This window comes from Scomber japonicus, chromosome 23 (assembly GCF_027409825.1).
Source record: "Scomber japonicus isolate fScoJap1 chromosome 23, fScoJap1.pri, whole genome shotgun sequence".
Lineage (NCBI taxonomy): Eukaryota > Metazoa > Chordata > Actinopteri > Scombriformes > Scombridae > Scomber > Scomber japonicus.
The window spans coordinates 20,334,720-20,355,369 of NC_070600.1; the positions used below are offsets into that span (position 1 = coordinate 20,334,720).

The 20,650-nt window shown below is 37.6% G+C and overlaps 1 protein-coding gene across 1 annotated transcript in view; it reads left to right on the forward strand.

Annotated features, from left to right (window-relative positions):
* The window catches only part of rassf3 (Ras association domain family member 3), a 38,521-nt gene that overhangs the window by 10,367 nt on the left and 7,504 nt on the right, over positions 1–20,650 (forward strand). The window contains exon 2 of the mRNA XM_053314170.1: positions 16,358–16,465. Coding sequence (XP_053170145.1) covers positions 16,358–16,465 — 108 coding nt within the window. The remainder of the gene's footprint in view (positions 1–16,357; positions 16,466–20,650) is intronic.

Sequence of the window (20,650 nt, forward strand, 5' to 3'; positions counted from 1 at the left end):
CCCGGTGGTCTGTGTGGAGGGTCTCACTTTTCAGACAGATGTTTTTGGGTGTTTTTGGTGTATTGTGGTTTAGGTTAAGGTTAACTTGTGGTCAGGTGGGGCATATTTTTGGGAAAAGTTGAAGCTTAAATTGTAGAAGCAACGTTAACATGACTTATAATTATTCTTTGAGACTTTTTAAATTGTGTTTCAGCTAATAAATAACAAGAAATTGCAGTATTGAAATATCAAAAAGTTTATACCCATACCCAAGACCCATTAAAACTAAAAAAAGTGTAGTAAAAGTGACTTCACTACACTGGTTCAGCTTCCTAAAAGTAAAATTTGAAGCTAAAATGAAGCTTCAGTCGTCCAAATGAGTCAAATTAAGTAGATATCTTTCACCCGACTGTTGTTTTAAGACAAAAAAAATCATGAACTGATCCTTTAAAAGTTAAGTTTGGTACCTCAAATACAATAAACTGCTATTTTAAAGATATTTAATGTTGCTGAACGAGTCGCATGTGAAGATGAGATTCCACACACACACACACACACACACACCTTTCTAATTATCTCACCATAATAATGTGCTTAATGTCAGGTTCACACATAATTACACACACACACACACACACACACACACACACACACACACACACACACACACACACACACACACATGTACGTCAGGTTCGCGTGCCGTATAACTCATCATCCTCTACGTGTGTTATTAGTTGTTTCATGTGACACAAACTCAAAAAACCTCCAAAAAAAAGTCTGTGTGGTTTTTTAACCTTCGTATCGTCCTCCCGGGTCAAATTGACCCCGTCTGTTTTGACTGTTCCTTCTTTCCTTCCTTCCTTCCTTCCTTCCTTCCTTCCTTCCTTCCTTCCTTCCTTCCTTCCTTCCTTCCTTCAATCTGTCCTTCCTCCCTCCTTCTCTCTTTCTTTCCTTCCTTCTTTCTTTCCACCTTTCTTCCTTCTGTCCTTCTTTCCTCTGTCCTTCTTTCCTTCCTTCCTTCTTTTCCTCCATCCTTCCTTCTTTCCTTCTGTCCTTCCCTTCCTCCTTCCTCCCTTCCTTCTGTCCTTCCCTCCTTTCCTTCCTTCTTCCTTTCTCCCTTCCTCCTGTCCTTCCCTCCTTTCCTTCCTTCTTCCTTTCTTCCTTCCGTCCTTCCTTCTTCCTCCCCCCTTTCCTTCTGTCTTTCTCCTTTCCTTCCTTTCCTTCCTCCCTCCCTTCCTTCCCTGACCCGAGGACAACAGGAGGGTTAAATGAGCCGACTGATCATTATGTAGATGGTTTATGTAGATGTGTGTAATGGTCGTGAACTTGGGCTGAATATCACTCAGGCTGTGTTTTGGCTACCTTGAGGATGAGGAAGAGGAGGAGGATGAGGAAGAGGAGGAGGAGGAGTACGGGGGGGATTTTCCACTGTAGCCTAGTTGACATTTCTACTGTAGTCATCATTACACAGTCAGAGAGCAGCAGGCTTTATTTTGCCCCTCTCCTCTTGTTATCAGGCCTCACAGAGACACGCCTACCTTTCACATCCTCTTTGTCTCCTTTGTAGAGCAGCAGAGACGAGCAGCGCTCTGATAACACGTTATGTAACTGAACACTCACATGTACATTTTCACACCAGCTACAAATACTCAGCTTAAAATACACCTGACATTGTTTTTTTATAAAGCAGGAAGTAGAAAGCTGCATTCATTGATTAGTAGCAATTATTTCGATTTTAAGCTTTTTTTTTTTTTTTTGAGGGGAAAAAATCAATTTAATCGTTTTGAGTCACTTTTTAATAAAACACACAAATTCTCTTGTTCCAGCTTCTTAAATCTGGTTTCTTTAGTTTTCTATGACAGTAAACTGAATATTTTGGGGTTATGGACTTCTGACATTTGAGGATGTGATCTTTGTTTTTGTTTCGTTTCCCAAGAGTCAATAAAGTCAAAATGTACATATGATTGATTACATGTGTTTTTAGGGTGATATGGTCAGAATCAAATATCATGATTGACTTTTTGAGTTGTAAGGATGACTATCGGGGCTTTCACCAAATATTTTGAGCCTTTAAAAAGCAGGAAAAGACACTTATTCCATATTACCATATTCAAAATCTAAGACTTTTATACAGTCTATGGATGAAACCTGCAGTAAATACAGTAAAGTGTCATTATTGTCACATTAATGTCAGTTTAAAGCCAACGGACACAGCCTTTCTCATGTACAGGAGGAGTGTCATGGTAACGGATGTGACTGATGCTGACTGGCTTGTTGCTTCACGTCTGACTCATGAAATCTGCAGTCAGTGTTGAAGCTTTGAGTTTTATTATCATTCAACAATGAAGTTTTATTTTCCTTTTGTGGAATAAATCATATTTAGTTCTTCTCTATAAAAGCTTTGCAGCGTCTAATTAACGGACTTTGTTGAGGCAGCGTCAGCCTGAAAGTTGATGATTTAGGACTCTGTTTGCGAAATAGTTTTCAGTTTTGCAACAAGTCTTCAGAGCTCGTGTTGGTGTCAGCAAGTTTTTAGGCCTGTGTGTGTGTGTGTGTGTGTGTGTAAGTGTGTGTGTGTGTGTGTGTGTGAGTGTGAGTGTGAATGTGAGTGTGAGTCTCTTGTTTCTGCTCATTATTTAGTCCTCAGTGTTTCTGCTCATGGTTTGTTTTTATAACCGAGAGCTTAGAAACAAAACCTCATTTGTTTCAGGGAGTGCCGATCCTCGACTTTACCTCCATGAAACTGTTGATTCATTGAGTTTTTATTTATTTCATAGTTCTTAAACTTAACGTTATATTTTTAATGCTTTATGCATTTTACCGTTCAGTTTCTCTTACTTCTGCTTTTTTCAGTCTTGTTTCTGTTTTATTTTTACTTCTTCCTGTTCTTATATGTTCTTTAGTATCATGTTAACACGTTGGCTTTACTTTAAATGAATAGTGTAACTTGATTAATTTGCCTTTTTAAGTCTTTATAAAGCAAAAATACAAACTATTGTCTCATTTCAGACTCTAAATAACAAAGATTTATTCTTTTTCTCTGTTTTATATTGTTTAGATCTGCAGTGATTAGTCGATTAATCATCATTGAACATCATTTTTAGTCATTTATTGAGAAAAAACTATCTCTGATTCCATATTTTCGGATTTCTTTAGTTTTCTATGAGAGTGAACTGCATATATTTATCTTTTAACGACATTTGAGGACAAAATAAGACAGTTTAGGTTTCACTTTGGGTTTTGAGAAACAGTGATTTGAACATTTTTTACTACTATTGGACATTTATTGCTCCAAACAAGTCATCTATTAATAAATGGGGAAATAATCATTAGTTGCAGCTTTAATATGGTTGTAAATTAAATATTTTTAGGTTTAGGCAGTTTTTATCAGTCAAAAAGAGCAATTTGGAGATGTCACTTTGGCTTTGGGAACCTTTTAAGTGCTTATTTCACTATTTTCTGACATTTTCATGAACCAAGCAACTTATAATCGTTTGCTGCAGCCTTAATTTTAGGTTATTTTTGGGTATCGAGCCGTTTCAGACACAAAAAGAGCTATTTGACGATGTCCTATTTGACTTTTTGAAGGTTTTTTTCTCTTATTTTCTGACATGTAATGGATCAAACAACTAATTGACACATTGATCATGAAAAATAATCATCAGTTGCAGCTTTAATATGATTGTAAAGATAATATTTTGGAGTATAGGTGTATGTATAGGTGTTTTTCAGACATAAGGAGCTTTTTAAAGATGTCACTTTAGCTTAGGGAACTTTTTGAGGGTATTTTCTAACATTTTATGGACCAAACCACGAAAGATTAATCTGGGTAATAACCAAAACTCAGCTATTCAACAGTAACAACTCATTTCATGCAGCTCGACAGGCATTTTCTCTCTCTCTCTCTCTTTCTCTCTTTCTCTCTGTTCTGATGTTTGCAGCTGGCACACGAATGAAACTCTGCAGGGGAAGTCTGCCTTATTACACACATTACACACACACACACACCTCTTTTTTTTTTTTTTTTCTTTCCGCTGCCCCTCCTTTGTTGTTATCTTCCTCCAGGGTCAGCACCATGAAGTTTCATAATCTCAGCCCACACATGCTTACTCACTCGGATCTATTACCCAACTCTTCAGCTTCAACAAATACCCCAAATCCTTGTGCAAAGAAGTTTCTTTACAGAGCGTATTTAGCAACCTCTCGACTCCAGCGATGACTGATAATAAACCAAAACATGAACTTTGTCTTGTGTAGTTTGCTGCTGTTCTAATAAAAAAGCCCCATTTCTCTCAGCGGGCCGGTAGCTGCGTGAGCTAACAATGAGAATAATGTTTTATAATGTTAATATTTATTTCCCACAGCAGCCGAGATAATCGCAGGGTCACAGTAAGAAATTATTACTGCTAAATATGGAAAAGATTTAAGTTCATTTACTTCTTGACATTTTTCATCTTCCTCCTCCTCCTCGTCCATTCTCCTTCTGCTTATTCTTTCTCTCTCCTTCCTTCCTTCCTCATACTCCCTTCACATTTTCTTCCTCTATCTTTTCATCCTGCTATTATAACTCATCCCGCTTGCCTCACCTCCCTTTTTTTTTTTACTTCTCCATAATTATTCTTAACCTTTTCCTCTACCTCCTGTGTGAGGTTAAAGAAAAGGCCCCTTGATGAAGATGAAGCTCACTTTTTCCTTTTTCTTTATTCTTTTCTTTACTGGGTGGTCTCCTTTTTAAAGTCTGACTATAACTGTGTGTGCTGTACTCTCTGCCCCTTCTGTACTGTACTGTTTGGTTCACATCATTGTGCTGAACGCAGCCTCTTTGGCTCCGTGCGGTCCAGCCAGTTTAGTCTGCAGGTTTCTCTCTCTCTCTCTCTCTCTCTCTCTCTCTCTCTCTCTCTCTCTCTCCCTCTCTCTCTCTCTCTCTCCCTCTCCCTCTCCCTGTATGTTAAAACAATAGTGTAATTTCCCTCCTCGCTTCAAACAGAGAAGTCAAGGTGCTGATATAAGCGATTAATCTCCTTATTGTTCCCCAGAGGTAAAGGTGGCGTCTTACTGTAACATGTCTCCTTTTAATATTTATATGACAAAGAAAATGCTGGACGCTCGTTATGCAAGCTCTACACCTTCCTTGAGAGCCGTTAAGTCGACCATAGAGGCTGCAGAGATGAGTCCATTATTGAAATACCTGCATATTGATTTTCTTAAGCTCAACTAATTCACTACTCATTGCAGCTCTAAACATTTGTTCTTTACTTTTATACATCAGTTGAGTGTTTGAGCTTCACTGTGCAGAATGATTCATCTTCTGAAGCTCATTTTAAATCTAAGTTTTTTAACGTTTGTACCTGCGAGCGTGATTTATGACATCCGGTATTCAGTCTGCACCTTTAAGTGTGACGTAGAAACTCGAATGTGCATGTACATACACGGAGAATTGACTCTTGTCTGCAGCACTTACACTATTAAAAATCAATGATATTTACATAGTCAGACTGATCAGGAGCATTTTAAGGATTTTAATGAGATAATTGAACTTTTTAAGTGGCCAAAACCAAATGAGTTGCAAATAATAATAAGAAAAAGTAGAATGTTTTATATCTATATCTTAAAACTGATGTGGAGGCAATCTTTATTATCATTATTATTAGTAGTAATATATATAAAAAATGGAAAAACAGCTAAAATACATTACATTTTTAAAAAAGTAAGCCAATTTACGTAAAAAAAGTCATATTTATATACTATTACTACTTCTTTCATACTCCATCTGCAGATGTCAACGCCTGTATCTACTCTATATATCAATTAAAAGCCAATATCGGCTCCACTTATATATCAATCAGGCTTGATCTGCACACATATAGCTATTTATTTATACTTTTTTTAATCATTATTATTATTATTATTGGCACTTACACCTTTACAAAGTGTCATTGGCTCGTTCCATACTGAATTAAATCTTACATAATAACACATAATGGAGCAGTGCAAAGCCACCCAGGTGTAATTGAGTGCTGGTCAGTGTTGGAAAATGAAGGTCTGTGGTCACTAAATAGCAGATACAGTCGTTTAGTGCTTGACGACGGAGACGAAGATGCCTATAAAAGGCTTTAACAATGCCGCAGTGAATCTTTGAATGTCCATTAGATCAGGAATGTCCACTTAAGAAGAAGTGATGTTTTTTTTTTTGTGTGTGTGTGTGTGTCCATTAGGTGTGTGTACGCTCATGTTTTGTACCCATTAGTGCAGGAATGCTGTGAGGAAAGGTGTGGCCGATCTCGACTTCCCCCAGTGGACTCAACAGGAAGTAACAGAAAGAGAGAGGAGGGGAGGAGAGGAGGAGGAGAAGGGGAGGGGAGGGAGGGGAGGGGGGGGCTGTACACAAGTTGTTTTTTTTTTTAGAAGAAACTGGCAAAGAGAAAGTAGATCCAGTTTTTAGAAAGGTGTTTGTGTTGGTGCTGCTCCCGAATCAGCCTGTAAGCATATTTATGGAAGGAAATTTGATTTAAAAACTGTGAAATAATAGGAGAGAGTGATAAGGGGGGAATTTGGGATGTTGGTAGAGGAAAGATGCGTTGGCAGTGGAAACTCCCCTCGCTATTGTTTTGCAAATTGAAAAACGACCTCTTTACTTTGGTCATTGCAAACACGGACAGGATGGACAAGTGTCACACAAAGTTGTAAACACAGCGAACAAAAATAAACATGAGTTTTTTTGTCCTTTTTTAAAGTGGACGCCTCAAGCTCATTTATAGTCTGAGGCTCTACTGGAATATTTCTCGCAGCCTGTTCTGGGTCCCCTCATAAAAAGTGTCTTTACCAAATGTTAAAGCACAGATGTGTTTATAAAGCATCAATAGTCGATAAATGTGTGATTGAACCTTGATTAATGTTCCAGAGAGCAGCAAGAGTGTATTTATTAGGTCATTTTTGGAGGAAAAACACACCTGCTATCACATAATATAATGCCCTATTTTACCTAAGACAAGAAAATACAACATAGCAATAATGATTTAAATGTTATTTTTGGTAGTGTTTAGGTTTCTTTAGTCAATTTGAGTCTCTTTTCAGTCATTTTTATGTTTCTTTTTTGCGTTTTTTAGGTTTCTATAGTCAATTTAAGTCTCTTTTAGTCATTTTTATGTTTCTTTTTGGTGGTTAAATGTTATTTTTTGTACAGTGAAGATGAGCAGAACTTTGTGGAGCTGTGGGGTTTATTGTATAACCATTAGAGCCATCAGTCTTCAAAGAAATCCTCTTAACTACTATTTTATTAAAACTATTAACTATTCATTTAACTAAAAGCTATGTCAATAGATAGGAGTCAAATTTGACCTGGATCAGCCTCAATGGAACAAGTCATCAAATTTCAGGGTATATGAACAGCTGTTGAATGTCAAAACGAACATTATGTAGGGCTAAATAATCCAAAAAATGAATTATTTATCTTAAACTGGCTCCTTCAGTTCAGCCCCTCAGTTCAGCCTCTGTCTGTAACAAGCCGTTTTAGCTCCTGTCTCTTTAAACCTTACATACTGTTCAGGCCATCAAACATAAATTTTTTGTCTACACTTCTCCCAATGTGACCCACAATATACAAAAATGGAAATGAAATGCATCTTTTTTTTACTTTTGTGCAGCTTATGCACATTTTTATATATGCAAATGTACAAATTTGACCAAAAAAAATCAGCATTCAAACATTTTCTATTCATTATGTTCTATAAAATGCTTTCCTGGACCATAAAATAGTGATTGTGAATGTCTTTTTCCATCAAACAGAAGGTTTAATCAAACATTTATTAATGACAGATGGGAAATGTATGAATGTGAATTGGTACAGAGACAGTATGTGAGACTTGCGGCCCCTCCTTCATCCCTTTGTTAAAATATAGGTTAGATTCAGTGACTAAATGACTATGTTTGGTCTTCCTTTAACCTACAGTACGTAATATTTAAAAATAGCTCCTTATTTATCTTATTCAGCCCCTCAGTTCAGCCTCTGTCTGTAACAAGCCGTTTTAACTCCCCCGCTCCTCCTTAAAACACAGGTTAGAGTCAGCTAGAGCAACTAAATTACTATCTTTGGTCTTCCTTTATCCTCCATAACACACAAACATACAGTGTGTGTGTGTCTGTGCACACACACACACACACACACACACACACACACACACACACGGTGATGTCATCTATTTACAGACAGGCGGACATAGATGAGCGTGACGGTGACAAACAAAGGCAGGAATGCTGCAGGTGTGTTTGTGATGAAAGGCCTGAAGAAGAAGAAGAAGTGTCATTACTCAGACACACACACACACACACACACACACACACACACACACACACACACACACACACACACAATGACGTAATTTAAACCATCAAAACGTCCTTAAAACAGGCAAAAAACAGGCCGAAACTGACATAAAGGTAAATTATAAACCTGATACAGCTCTCCTCCTCCTCTGTGTGTTCCTCTCTTTAGGTTTTCCTTTCACACATCTCGTCATTTCTCTCTTCCTCTTCTGTGTTTTTCCAGTGCGAACTCCGAAAAAAAAGTTCCTATTTTTAATCCTCTTCTGCTGCACTTAACAAGCATAGCATTGAATTATGAAAAATCTTTCTCTTTCTATATTAATTGAAATGTGAGTGAATACTGTCAGTTTCTGTACTTTTTTTTTTTTTTTGTCATTTACTTTTTATTGGTTTTTGATTTTGCATTTAAACGAACAAACAATCAAACCATCAACATGAAGACCTATAGACGAGTACAAAAAATATCAAGGGGAAAGTAAAAGTGAGAAGTTATGACAGTGAGAAAAGAAAAAAAAAAAAAAAAAAGTAAAGAGAAAAGTATAGTAGTCCAATCTGAGATTACCTGAAGGCCGGTTTTATGGTAAGTTTCTCTACTTTTTAACAGTCCTTCTGTAGAGTAAAGCGATAATGGGGAATGTGTTGACTCTTATAATGGGATTAATGTTTGGACAATGAACCTTTAACTGAGTTAAATGACTAAAATAAGTCCCGTCTTATTTCCTCAAACTTCAATAGAACAACGTTGGTGAAGATTTTAGTTTGTTTCACTTCCTGCTAAGTTGGCCGTCCACTGACATCTTTCTCCTTTTTTTGTGTCCTCTGAAATTAAAGTTAGTTTCTTCTGTTGGACCCAGACTGAGCACGCTAAACTTTAAACAAAGTATTTTAGTTAGGTTTAGTTTGGTAATCATAAATATAGAAGTTCTAACTCCACATCCTTTTGAAGAATTTCCTTTTCCTTTTAAAGCCTTTTAATTAGCATCCTTTTTTAGAAAGATGACAGCCTGATCTATATTTATACTTTCAGACCAGTAACAGAATTTGTAATATGTATTATAATACTTGCCAGAACCTATTTTGAGCTCTGCCGAGGCTCGTTTCTCCATCCTCTTCCTCTCTTTCTTCGCTTTCTTCTCAACTCCTTGTAAACTGACCGCCTTCGACGCCTCCGCTTCCTTGTTAAGATGCACTTGCACAAATGCTACCACTTGAACGTAGTTTACAGTATATATATATATATATATGTGTATATCATTTATTTCAGTGACTATATGAACAGTTTAGAGCATTGAGCCCACAATGAAAGCTTTAAATTCAATTAAAATACTTGCTGTCGAAGATTTGAATCCCCCAAAACTTTATTTTGGCCAATTCTGCTTAATAGAAAATGGCTATAAAGTGAATTAATGTAGTTTTTACAATGCTAATGAGCTTATTTGAGGAGTTTATTTCAACTCCTTACATGAAAGCTGCACATGGAAGAGCTACATGATCAAATATGTGAAGTTTTGAATCCCCCAAAACTGTATTTTGGCTAGTCCTGGTTAAGAAAAATGGCTATAAAGTGAAATAATTTAATTTTTTACAATGCTAATCAGCTTATATGAGGAGTTTATTTCAAGTCCTCTCATGAAAGCTGCAGATGGAAGAGCTACATGTGTTTACATATCATCAAATTACAGCTAAAGATTAAAGTCTATGTCGTGTTATGATGCAGACTGCAGTTAAAGAGTTATTATTTTCTTATTATGTTTTTATTATTATAAGAGTTATTGTAATATATAATTCATGATGGTAAATGGAGTGCGAGGGTGTTTCTGTCTCTTCTCTCATCTCCCGTCTGTCCAGTGTTGATCTTCCAGCCTCGAGGGAAGGATTCGCTGTGCTCTTAAATAAGGAGCATGACCTCATTGTGTTGTAGCTCGGCTGCGCTCTGCTTCTCCTGTTTGTTTGGATTCGGTCGGCTCTCATCCTCCCAGTTCCTCTTAACCCTCTCTGTGCAAGCTGGACTGTGACTGGACACACTGCAGGCTTTGGCTCAGATGTGATGAAAGTTTCCTCTTTGGTCAAAAAAAAAAAAGAAGTTATTTCAGAAGCTTCTCCACCCTGGCTGACACGAGTGAAAAATGTGGAGGGAAAACCAGAAATAGAAAAGGAAATATTGGTCATAAGCTGCTCCAGTTCAAAAATATTAAAACCAGCCTGTAATAGCCCTTTTAAAATCTAAGATATGATATTAATACACATAAATAGAAACTTCCATAGCAGGTGAACAGAGGTTTATAAGTGCAGCATGTTTCTGTGAAGGAGAATATTGGCTAACATGACTTATATCTGTGGTGAAAATACAGTTAATATTTTATTTGTCATTACTTTTAACCCTGAAGTCACATAATGAACCTTAAACTTCTGCAAAAGGCCTTTAAAATTAGATTATTTTACCTCCACTAGTTAATAGCTACAGGAGGAAGATGATAAATTGGAGAAAAGAGGAGTGTGAATGAAGCTGAAGCTGCACAATGTGAGAAAAAAAGGTCATTCAGTATTAATTTAATGGATTTAATCAATTACTGTATTTGTAACCTGGAAGCTGAGAGTCCCAAAAGCTGCACACAAAAATCTGAAGCATCAATCATAGCTTAAAACTTGTGTAACTTTGGTCATGTTTCCACTCTAATACCTTTTGTTTGGTGCAAAATTATCAAATCAAAACCTGAAATCTGCTTAAATCTGAAAAGATTAGTTAGTTATTAATGAATTTGTCAATCAGCACAGCTTTAATAGCAGCTAGCTTTTCATGAAAATGGGATCAAATTTGCTGGTTTCACCTCCTTAAATGTGAATATTTGCCATTTCTCTCAGTCTGCTTTATAATAATTAGAATATCTTTAGTAAAGCAAGTGATTTGAAGCCTCACCAGTTGATAAATAACAAGAAATTTAAGTAAAGTAATCAAAATGCTAAATATGCCTGCCAATACTTTCGGCGGATTACCGTAATTACTGGTAAATACAGTCACAACATTTTAACAGTGAGAACAGAAAAGCATCATGAAACAAGGAGGCTTTGAACCAAAATATGAGTAAATACACTTCTCACACCGAGGGGATTTAGAAATGAAAGCCTCTCTCTCTAACATAAGCCTGCTTCCAGTAAATGCTTTGTGTCTTCTATTAGAGGAAGTACGGTAATCAACTAGGTCAGCCTGAGTAGCACAAACAAACAAGTGCTGCTCAGTCACGAGACAACGACCCCCCCCAACCCCCCGAGGGAGTTTCATTTATCATTTATCATCTATCGTGTATGTTTCATCTCTTTTCTTTCTTCTTCTTCTTCTCTCCTCTGTCACTCCTTTTTGTAGCTGTATGACAGATAATCTCCTTACCTGTCACTTCCAGGTAATAAGCTTTGACTCATCTGACCTGGCGGGCGTTTAAAGTGGGGGAGAAAAAAAAAAAAAGCCCCTCACGTGTGTAAACATGAGAGTTTCACACGTAAATCAAGAAGCTTTACAGTCACGCTGTCACGACTCTGTGTGTTTTCTTACACGGCCGCAAAAAGATTAGCTTGAAGTGTTTTGTCCTTGTTTGTCTGCCTTTTTAAATCCTCATGAGTCAGTGTCTGTCTGTCTGTCTGTCTGTCTGTCTGAGGGACGAGCAGACGGGTCACTATCACCGAGGTGTCGAGATTTAACTTCAGGTTAGACGAGCCGAGTCGCCGCTGCTGCACCGACCAGCCTTTTGATTTTTATAATTAATGTCAAAAGCTGTTATTTTATTCTTCCTCCATAATAATGTTAAATCACATTTACATAAAACTGATTATATTGCTATATTATAAAAATATTCTATGTTTTATTTGATTGTATTTGAGTCTGGTACAATTTTTAGGGATTCCCAATCAGTATATTTAGAAATCCTGAATCCCGGTATGATTTTCAACAATTTTACGAGGAGCACTTGAATGCACCATGTAATCCCACCTTTGACCACAGTGTGTTTGTAGCAACGTGAAGCAGAAGCAGCAAGTCAAAACTTGAGCCGAAAAAATGTGAGATATTTGTGTCTTTTTATGTTTGTGATGAATCAAACTCGCTAAACTTTTATTTTTTTAAGCTCATATTCATCTTGACGCCTTCAGTAACTTTGTTTTTTAACATTTATCCATCCGTTTCTCCGTTGTGGTACAATATGAACAATAATAGACAATGTTAAGTGCTTTATTTCTTAATTTTTGCTCATATTCATAATATATATAAAACAATAAATGAATGAAAGGAAGTCCTGATTTGACTAGTTTTGTCCAAACAATCATCTAAACCCTCAAGTATTCAGTTTATTTTAATAGAAAACACAGAAAAGCACCAAATCTTGACATTTGAGACGCTGTACAGCTTCTCAAGCAAATATTTGGCATTTTCTTTTTTGCTATAAATGAACTCGCCAATAATCTTTCTCACTAATTCAAATCAGTAAAACACTCAAATATGAGTGTTAACAGGAATATTTACATCCATGAAAGCAGATTTTTTTTTTACACAATCCAGCCTGATGATGGATTCCTCGTAGAAAGCCAGAGTCCACAGATTAATATTATCATTCCAGCTGTGATTAACACCGACTGGTCCAGATGTGAGTCGAATAAAAAGCCAGATTTTGACCTCTTGTTGTCGCCCCCCCCCCCCCACACACACACACATACACACACACACACACAAACACACACTGCGCCACCACCATTGCGCCCCCCCGAGCCCCGTCCCGCCCCCATCCCCCCCTGCAGAGATCATCAGACATTCATTTAATCCAATCCAAACATGCAATAAAGAGAAATAAAGGGGGAGTGAACAGCATTCCTGCTCTTTCTCAGAACTATAAACCCATCAACGGACTGGATTACAATATGTGTGTGTATATATATGTGTGTATATGTGTGTATATGTGTGTGTGTGTGTGTGTGCCTGCAGTGTTTGCACATGCTGCACTGGCACCTTGTCTTTCCCTTCAGCAGTGTGTGTTATCCATATAAGGGTGTATGTGCCTTCAAAGCCTCCTTGGATTCTGCACTATGTCTCTCTCTCTCTCTCTCTCAGTGTGTGTGTGTATGTGTGTGTGTGTGTGTTTTATTTTTTTTAATAGATGCAGAAGAGAGCACAGCGCTATGCCCATGTAAGCACACACTACAACAGAGGGAAATAAACTGTAGTCTAAAGACGCTGCGTTGCCACTGGTTTACTGTACACAGACAGTCAGCCCTGCGGAGGTTTGACATCATGTTTAAAACAGATATAATCAGTTTGTTTCAAGGCTTAAAAAAAGCTCACAAAGACTCACGAATAGACTGAAACACAAAGGATGCATTCATCATCATGTGCAGATGTAGATTAAAGCTGCAACTAATGGTTATTTTCTCTATTATAAGTGTGTTTAAAAGTAAAGATAAATAAAGAAATACTCATGGGGAGGTCTTTGAGGTTAGTGTAGCATGTAGTTGTTGCTTATTTTTGTCACAAAAAGACTTTAATTTAAAAAAAATGAAGATTGAAATGAGCCCTGGATCTCAAAGCTGCAAGTATTTGACCTTTTTAAAAAGAAATGTAGCAAATCAGTTGTTCATTTTCTGTCAATTAACATAATCCATTAGAGGAAGAACCATTTTTATTTTTTATTTTGTGTGTATAAAAATGAAAAATCAGCTTCAGGCACTAACAAAAGTGTAACAATAACAATAAAATATGTATATTAAAATTATAGTGTTTAAGGAAAGTGCAGTTTTATGTTACAACAGCGGGTTAAACTACAGATAATTAATTAATTAATAAATCAATTAAATAATCAATTATAAGAGTGAAAGAATTTACAACATGTAACCATAGCAACCTCAGCCCAAACTAATAACTGGGAAATTAATATTTACATTTTTAATTGTTTTTAATCAAATTACTGGAGTGTGTCTTTTGCCTTCAATCCAAGACGGTTTTCATGTTGCAACCTTGACCTTTGACCCTAGAAATCACCATCCTGATTGTCTGTATTGACTCTTAAGGCGTCTTCAAACCTGCCTTGTTTAGTCGAGGTGAATCAGACTCTATTTAGACTCCCTCGGTACAAAAATGAGCTCAGGTGTGGAACAAAAACAAACTACTAGTCTTTATTTGCAGGTTTGAGCTAATCGGCTCCGGTAGGCAGGTGCGCTTTGCATGCTGGGACGCAGATGAGCCAAAATCAACAGCTGCTATCAAGTCATCAGAGAGTGAACTGAGGTCCAACCCCGACCTGAGGAGCACTAATGTAGTTTTTGGCCAGAGGAGCTTCTTCCTGTGTTTCTTGCTCCCGCCTCAGAAACAACTAACCAATGAGACGAGAGTGAATCTGGTCAGGTGACTTTTAAATGACGCATTTTAGTTGGAAAAAACACATCAACTGATTTGGACCATTTGGACGAGAGGGGATGACGTTTTTGTTGCACATTAGATTGAATCGATTGTTACACATCCTGTTATGACGGTCTAATGTCAGCGGTCTTTATTTATGAACAAAACATCTGATTTCATCTTGAAAGTGCATCCTGGGAACGAAAGACGGGCGTGAAAACATTTGAAATTGGTGCAGAGGTCGGCGGACGGCATGTTTACAGCTGATTTTTAGCTTTTTTTTTTTTGCAGCTGCATGACCTCATATAACATCCAATTTAAAACAAAGACGACTTAAATTCATCAGAAGTGTCCGACTGAACTCGGCCTACGTGTGTTTTGACTCATCTGTCTTTTTAAAATGATTATCTGGAGCTTTCTCTATCAGCTGACCTCTATTTCGACCCCTTCCCCCCTCTCTCCCCTCTCTTCCCCCCCCGAGGCTATTTATACATCAGCACAGTGTCGACTGCTGACCGTGACGCTCCTCCTGTCCGGCTGAAATCACAAGCTGTTTAAAATCATTTTTAAATACTCGTAAAGTCCACGTGCGTCTCCAACAGACACTCAAATTAATCTCAAACCTTTTTTTTTTCTGCATTGTCGAGTTGTGAATCGTTTACTTGCAGCAGCAGCAGCTTCTTTTCCTGCAGGAGCTTTTTATCCTTCGTGTCTAATTTTAGAAGTCAGATGTCGCCATGGGACCCCGGCTGATTAGAAATGTGTCTCTGTCATGTGTTGACCCCTCCAGCACTATAAAGGCCTGTTTTTTGGGGAGGGGGAGGGTGAGGGTGTTGTTTTCAGCTCACTTTTTGTTAAATATCCTCATAACTACACATATTTAAAGAAGCAGCTGACTCTTTGGCTTCACCTGGATGCTAATGCTGTAATATAATATAACACTCAAGTCGTCCCCTCCCTCCTTATTATCATATAAGTGGGCCGAGCCTCGTGGAGAATACTATAATGCTGTATTGTAGCAGAATACTGTGTAGGGAAAGTACATTTATACATAAAGACAAAAGACAAAGCAGTGAGTCTCTGTTATTCTGCTTCCTGAACGTCGTCTCTACTCTTATGGTTCTCCCAAAGGTAAAGAATAAAATAAACTTGATATTATTAATCAATAACTTTCTCCCTACTGAAAATGGATTGTTGTTTTGTCGGCACCATTGAGAGGGTGTTTTTTTAAATTTAAGGCTTCTTGTAGCACTTTTATTTTGAAAAACAAGCTGGAGAAATAGTTTTGATTCCACTTGAGCTGCAGCAGTTACTCAATTAATACTTTTATTTTGAAAAACAAGCTGGAGAAATAGTTTTGATTCCACTTGAGCTGCAGCAGTTACTCAATTAATACTTTTATAACGCATCTGCATACTTTTATAATGCATCTGCATCAACAAACAGAGTCAAAACATAAATATTACCTAAATAAAATCCTGATACTGTGGTCTGTAAGGTTAAATAAGCACTTAATTATTCCAACACCTGACAGGACTCTGCAAAAAAACTCTACTTGGCTCGGCTGCTATTGTCTGAACAGAGACTTCTTTATAGTTCATTTCTCCAGTCGGCCTGTGAATTGTCATGTCTCGTTTCTTCTCTCCATTAAACCTTCTGTCTCTTCTTTGTCTTCCTCAGGATGTTGAGAAGGATAGAAGGTTGCGGACGGAGTTCAGCAGGGAGGAAATCAGGCAGAAGATCGAACTGTACAACTCCATGACCAAAGACCACCTTAAGATGACGCTGGTGAGTGGAGAGAAAACACACACACACATATACACACACACACACACACACACACACACACACACACACACACACACACACACACACACACATATACACACACACACACACTCTGGATGAGTCACTGAGTTGTATATATTTGGCTTGGAGCTTGTTTCTCCGTGTTTTATCTACACTGGATTATGGAGATAAATCTGTAAGCTGCTGCACTCTGACATTTACCTCAGTGACTTTTACCTCAGTGACATTTCATTCAATCTGACAACGCAGGAATCACTCTCAATATTGTGACCTAATGGAAAAAAAATCAGATAGTCATCGAGGACGAGGGCATCATACCTGTGTGTCTTTATATAAAAGGGAGCCAGCAGATAATTAAAAACTGCTTGCTGACCTTAAATTTTAAGGATTTAAGGTCATAAAATGTCAAATGGTTGCTGCAGTATGTCACTTAATCATAACATCCCTGGTTCAAGTCTGGCAATAGACTTCTCTCCCTTCTCATAAAACACTCAAAACAACTCTTAAAACCAAAGAAATGTCTTTAAAAGTCATGTTTCTAATTATAATAGGTCTTACATTTTGAACAATTCCAAGTAAATAGTAATTAAACATGTAGATTTTGAATTAAACTGGGACACAGTTCATTGCTTTGTCCATTAATTTGCTCCTTTTTATGTGATTTTTACATGTAATTTCACATAAGAGACAAAAACATCCCTGTTAATATTAGCTTAGCATACATGTGCAGTCATTTTGCTGCAGAAAGGGTTTTGCATGTTTTCTGTAAAGGTCTTAAAAAGGACATAAAATGCATTAAAATTGAAAAAACTGAGCAGCAAGTTTGTATATAAGAGGAAGGTTAATATGAAGGTAAGAGAGTGATTATTGTCTCCAAGGAAACTTTAGTTTTTTAGTGTCTATTGTTCATGCTTAGATCCACACATACAGCACAGTGAATTGTGAGTGAGTTACACTAAACTGGAACCACTTTAAGTTAGAAACACTTCTCAGGAGATACTTTTCAAATTTTGGTATGATTGCGTCATTTTTTTCACTTTTTGATTTCATCGACTAATTGAGCAAAAAAAACAGCAGCAGTAATCATTAGTTGCAGCTCTGTGTTGCACTATTAATTTAAAGATAATCTAAAACAGAGGTGTCAAACTCATTTCAGACCAGTAAAAACATTAATATAGTAGTTTATGTTATATATCTTAAGCCCACCGAGGCAAATTAGTCTTAATGATCTCAGAAGCCTTGACTGTGAATGGAGAGTGAAATAAGAGAGAATAGCGGTGCATTTTATTTTGGAATTTTCCTCCTTTGTAAAGTTAGGTGCCGCATGTTTGTCACCTCTGATCTAAAAATTGTTCTCAACTGGTGGATGTATGACAGCACAGAAACTCCCCTTCACCTCGGAAAGTTTTCATTTCACCACGTTGTGAGTATAAGTTCACTTCTCTGCCAAGGAACACAACGTGAGGGAGAGAACAATAGCAGGAATAACATCACATCGCTCTGATGTGACTGCCGAGGAATGCTGAGAAGCAGGAGGAAAGCTACGGCAATGTTTAATCACCATCATCATCATCATCATCATCATCATCATCATCATCATCGACACACCTTAGATGTTAAAGATTGCCTGGTTCTGTTAATCAGTATCGTTGCAGCAGCAGTACAAAGCTTTTTTTTAAGTTTTATTGTTCAGGACATTCAAATGAAATTCTCTGGAAACAACAGGAAGTGAATTTATGACCAGAAATGCTCTGCAGTTTAGTCCACACACTGTTTATTTATGCTTTTATGTCAGCTGTTGTATGTTTAAGGTGTTTTTATTCTTGCTGCTGCACAAATTGGACAAATAAGAACCTCAACTTGAACTAAACTGAAACCAACCCAGGTGTTTCAGAAATTCACCTTTTTTAAGATTAACCTTAAACTTCCTTCTTTCCTTCCTCTGCTTCTGTCCTTCCTTCCTCCCTCCCTCTCTCCTTCTCTCTTTCTTTCCTCCCCCTACCTTCCTCCCTCCATCCTACCTTCCTCCTTTCCTCCCTCCATCCTACCTTCCTCCTTTCCTTCCTTCCTCCCTCCCTTCCTTCCTTGACTCGAGGACGACAGGAGGGTTACGCAAGTAGTCACATAAAAAGAAGAAGTAAAAGTATGGATTTAAGTCTAAAAGCTGCTGCTCAACACTTAAAAACATGATGCAAAGTGAACTTTTTTGGTCGAGTGAATCAAATAGTCATATCTGTGGGATTTTTAAGGGGTTTATTTTGTGCTTTAAGGGTTTAATAGCCAGGCAAAATAGTTGTTATTCAGTGGATAAGTATTATTTGTCTCCTGTTGGTCTTATAACTAGTTTACTAATGGAGCTTTTCCACTACACAGTTCCAGCACGACTCGGCTCGTCTTCCACTAGGGATAGTATCTGGTACCTGGTACTTTTTTAGTACCTGCTCTGCTGAGGTTCCAAGCGAGTCGAGTGGATACTAAATGTGACGTCGACAGACTGCCGGCCACTGATTGGTCAGAAGAGTCGTCACTGGAAGAGTCATGAGCCGTCCCTCACAAGAATCAAACCCGGCATTTTTAAATACCAGCAACAGCGTTACAGCCATACGGCTCAATGTTGTTGCTTTGTGTGTGACAGAAAGCCTCATACAGCAGCAAGTACACCATCACCTCCATGTCCTCCATTGTTTATGTTTATAATAAACACGTATAAAACGAAGTCACGGCAGCCGTGCTATGACGACCCCGCCCACGTTGAGTAGGTACTTCTTTGTAATGGAAAAGGTCGTTTCTGGAACCGAGTCGAGCCGAGCCGAGTAGTGCTGGAACTATGTAATGGAAAAGCGCCATTACTTTCAATTTGTGCTGCTGTAACGCTGTAAATTTCCCCATCATGGGAATAATAAAGGATTATCTTATCTTTTTTTTTGGGAGGAGCTGGTGAATGAAACTAACCTGCTTCTATTTACATATTTTAGCTTCATTTGTTTGGTGACTTGTGCTAATTCTGTCACCTGTCTGTAGGTGTTTGACGTCAGAACAGCCGATAGCATCACATCAGTCCTGTTTTTCTTGTCTCTTCTTTGTTATTCACACTTTTACTTTCTATTTCTGTCCGTCCTTCCTTCTGATTTATCATTATTTTCCATTTAAGCTCATCTTTGTCCTCCTATCACTTCATCTGTGACGGTGTCTGAGCGTCTCTTTGGCCTCCAGTCATTCTGATATTGTTTGTTCACTCACGACTTTTACAGACACACACACACACACACACACACACACACACACACACACACAGTCATAGATATACTCTGCATGCATCGTCCAGGCCCCATATGGAGCAATCAGATTAAGATGCTCTTCCTCCGTCTGCGCCCATCTGTCCTGCAGAGCTCGCTGGGCTTATTGGGTGAACTGGTCTCATCAGCAGAGATCAGATAACATGAACTGAAGCTGCTGAAACTTTGTATTCAGCCAACCTGAGGAAAAATACATCAGATGATACTGTTAAATCTAAACATGAGCTCTGATTTTAATGCTTTTAGCTTGTATTTCATGTGCATTTTAGCATCTAATTTAGTTTTAGTCACATTTTTAGTCATTTATTGTTAGTTTTAGGCAGGAACACAGTACAGTAGCAAAGATTAGTGGATTCATCAGTTTGTAGATCAACAGAAAATTAATCAGCAAGTACTTTGATCATTGTTTTAATAATTTTTCATGCAAAAATATCCAAAAAACTCCAGCATCAGCTCATTAAATGTCATAATTTGATGCATTTCTTTGTCATATTTGATAGTAAACTGAACATCTTTGAGTTTTGAATTGTTGGTGGGACAAAAGGAGACATTTGAAGAGTCACCTTTGACTCTCGGAAATTATAACCAGCCTGTTTTTTGCTATTTATTGACATTTTATTTAAAAAAACAAAACAATTAATTGATGATTTAAAGGGGCAGATTAAGCATAATGAAAGTAATCGTTAGGTGTGATTCTTCGTATAAATGCAGGTTTTTAATTTAAGACTTCATTCAAACAACTAGTAGTTCATTTTTTCCATTTCTTAGTCCGTCACAGTCATAGCGTTTTTATTCATTGATGAAAAGTTTAATTGATATCATCTCATCCCTCCAAACTGAGACGTTGCAGACTCACCCTGTTTGACCC